Genomic DNA, 3,141 nt, shown 5'->3' with positions numbered 1-3,141 from the left:
TTATCCTTTTGTATATAAGACTAATTGTGTCCTCTTGTAATTTAATTTTTCCTGCCATTTTCATTTTGTCTAGGTGGTGGACAAGGGGAGACAAAAGTACAAGGAAGGACATCATGATATTGTTGTTCTTGTTAAGTGCCATGGAGTTGGTTCCAATTCATGCAACCCTATGCACAACAAAAAAACACTGCCCCATCCTGTACCATCCTCATAATCTTTGCTATGTTTGAGCCCATTATGACAGTACCAAGTATTATGATATGACAACTGCCTTTTTAATGGTTATTTATTATAAAGGTATTAAGACTTTTTATGAGTTTTTTAAAATTACAAACTTTTGAACTTTAGTTTTACAATTTATCTGATATATTCACAAAATATTTCAAAACACTTCTCCCTCACAAAAGAAAGAAGTCATTTTTTATGTTACCTTAAGGAGGCCCCACTTCAGATTCACAAGCATGTATTTGAGTGCCTTTGTCCACTGTTTTTCAGTGTTCAAGAGGGTCCTGATGGAATAGTATTTACCTCCAGCTCCAGGGTCTTCCATCTGGCCCCTCTTCACATTGATTCTGTAGGGCATGCGGAGACCTCTTTTCTCCGCCTCTTCCTTGAACTGCTGCAAACAGTCCAGGAAAGCCACCATCGCAAGGTCAAACGTATTATCCAAGAATACACTCTGCCCTCCATAACAAAATAATGGCAGCTCAACAGAGTCATCTGTTAGAGACTTCAGATAGGAATGGCTTCCACAGGGGACAAGTTGATACCTCTGAAATTCTAATCCCATTTTCTTGGACAGGGCTAGGAGCAGCAGAGCTGTCTGTCCCCAGGCAGCATTGATCTCACTCCAGCTCACAGGGACAGTGGGGAGGCAGCCCAGCTTGAAGTTATTGATGATGCCCAAAGAGCTTTCATGCCGTATGTCAAATACCATGTGGAAGATGGTGTTTTTGGTCAGCCGGCTCAGCTGGATCTGGGCGTACTGCAGCCGGTTCTCCAAGCTCATCAGCTCATCAAAAAGTTCCAGTTCTTGGAGTTTCAAGGCGCTGTAGTCTGTCTGGTACTGCTTCTCCTGCTGGTCCAACGCCTCAGTCTCTGCCTGGGCTTCCTCGAGATCTCCTGCTACCTGTTTCCAGTTCCTGTTCACATTATCCAACTCCTGGACCAACCTCACCTCCTCCAGCTGCAGGCCCTTCATCTCCAGCTGCAACATCTCCATCTCATCTTCACGTGTAGTCAGATCCCTGGTCTCCAAGCAACGTTTGTAGATCTGACTCTTAGATTCTGTGATCGTGAGTTTAGTGTCTAGCTGCTTTAGAAGATTGTCAGTGCACTCCACACACACAGGGTGATCTATATCTTTCTCACCAGAGAGGATGTCATGTATGTCCACGGTGGTCTTCTGGATGCTGTTAAGTGATCTCATGGCACCCACGTTCCCGACCAGGGTAAAGATGTCAGAATTCTCCCAGGATATGGAAGTCTCCCAGGACATCGTGCAGTCGTCCAGGAAGGGCCTGTAAGAAGCACCATCTTGTAGAGTTTGGGTATCTGTCTCCTTCCTGGAAGTAGGATCGAATTCCTGGGTCCCTTCTGACTTCCGGGGAGACAAGGGGAGCGGTGAAGCTGGCAGCTGATGAACGGTGCTGAGGCCCACGGTCCCCGCGGACCGATTCAGTTTCAGCGGCTGACTGCAGCACTGGCAAATGAAGCGGGTGGAGGACATGCTGGAAGTCTTGATGCTTATCCACATTTGAAGTTTTTCTGACTCCTCAGTTACTGATCATTTTATACCTTCTTAAGCTCCTTCTAGATGAGTGATTCTCATCTAAATCTCCCACTTAAAAACCTTACCATGTGATAACTCCTTAGATACCTACACCTCCTTTTTTAGCTCCTTATAGTCAAGGGATCCTTTCTAGATGGAAAATCTCTTCATTACCCTTTCCTTCTTTTACATTTTCAAGGCACACCTTAAGAGTAATATTCCTAAAACTGAAATCTGATGATGGTTCTTCCCTCCTTAAAGTGTTTTAATGCCTGTTATCTTGATTTTAAGATAAAATCTAATAATCTTTACTTGATATCCAAAGCCCCAGCCAGACACACTGCCAGCCCTGACAAAGGGAGGCTTCCAGAGGGCAGGGATTGATGATTCAGACCCACTGGGGAATGGTCCAGGAGTCTACATGTTTAGGAGCTTTGCCTAGACCATGTGTAAGGAGCTCTGTTGGTGCTGTAGTTAAAGCTTTGGGAGGTTAACTGAAAGGTCAGTGGTTCAAACCCACCAGCCATTCTGTGGGAGAAAGATCAGGCAGTCTGCTTCCATAAAGACTTACAGCCTTAGAAACTCTATGAGTAGTTCTACTTTATCCTATAGGGTAGCTATGGGTAGCTATTAGTTGGAATTGACTCAATGGCAGTGGGTTTTTGGTTTTTGTTCTTTTGTTTTGTTTTGTTTTGTTTTGTTTTGTGTTGTTTTGTTTTCAACAATGTGTTGAGAGACATTGCTCCATTGAGAGAACACACTTTCCTCTGGTGCCTTTCTGCCTGCAATCTTCAAAACCTGCTTAAAACTGTTACCATCTGCCATCATTTAACCATCCATAAGAGCTCTTATTTCCTGTCTGAAACTCTTCCTGGGAGGTGGCAAGATAAGCTGTATATCCTTTACAGTAAGGAAACTAAGGTGCAAAACGTTTAAACAATGAAGGAAAGAGCCTCTCTAGGACTCATGTCCTCTCTGAAAAGTCCTTGAATTGCCAAATACCTGTATCATCTTCTAGAAGCTGACTGCAGTGATCCCTACTCCTTTCCAGGAGATTTGGCGTTCTCCAGAACCTTACAAGAGGGCCAAAGAAGAAAGCCACTCTCAGATTAACTTGGAGATGGAGCAGCTGTTCAAAAATAGTAAAACAATAATCCACAATTTTCCATGAACTTAACAATGAGGATTCTACAATGCTTCAGAGGAGATGCACACTACCCCCTAAGATATGATCCCTGGTATAATGGTTGGAAGGGATCTGGTACACAGTTTGCTTTTCCTCACCCTCATTCTCCCAGACGAAAAGGACTGGGGAGCAACAGAATAAGATTGGACCAGTGTTAAATGTTGTGATCCTGAGTCCTGATTTC

The 3,141-nt window shown here is 43.8% G+C and overlaps 1 protein-coding gene across 1 annotated transcript; it reads right to left on the bottom strand.

Annotated features, from left to right (window-relative positions):
* Nucleotides 1-421: 421 nt before the first annotated feature.
* On the bottom strand, nucleotides 422-1,729 carry BECN2 (beclin 2). Its single transcript, XM_007954514.1, has one exon. It carries the CDS (start codon nucleotides 1,727-1,729, stop codon nucleotides 422-424), a length of 1,308 nt encoding a protein of 435 aa, XP_007952705.1.
* Between the last annotated feature and the right edge of the window lie 1,412 nt (nucleotides 1,730-3,141).

The sequence above is a fragment of the Orycteropus afer genome, unplaced genomic scaffold, assembly GCF_000298275.1.
Source record: "Orycteropus afer afer isolate SDZICR_OR568_19922 unplaced genomic scaffold, OryAfe1.0 scaffold00463, whole genome shotgun sequence".
NCBI classification, from domain to species: domain Eukaryota; kingdom Metazoa; phylum Chordata; class Mammalia; order Tubulidentata; family Orycteropodidae; genus Orycteropus; species Orycteropus afer.
The sequence above is the reverse complement of the archived record's forward strand: the minus strand, read 5'-3'. Positions and strand labels throughout refer to the sequence as shown.

Bases quoted from the DNA above. Each gene is read 5' to 3' on its own strand.
- BECN2 (XM_007954514.1), bottom strand. From the start codon at position 1,729: ATGTCCTCCACCCGCTTCATTTGCCAGTGCTGCAGTCAGCCGCTGAAA.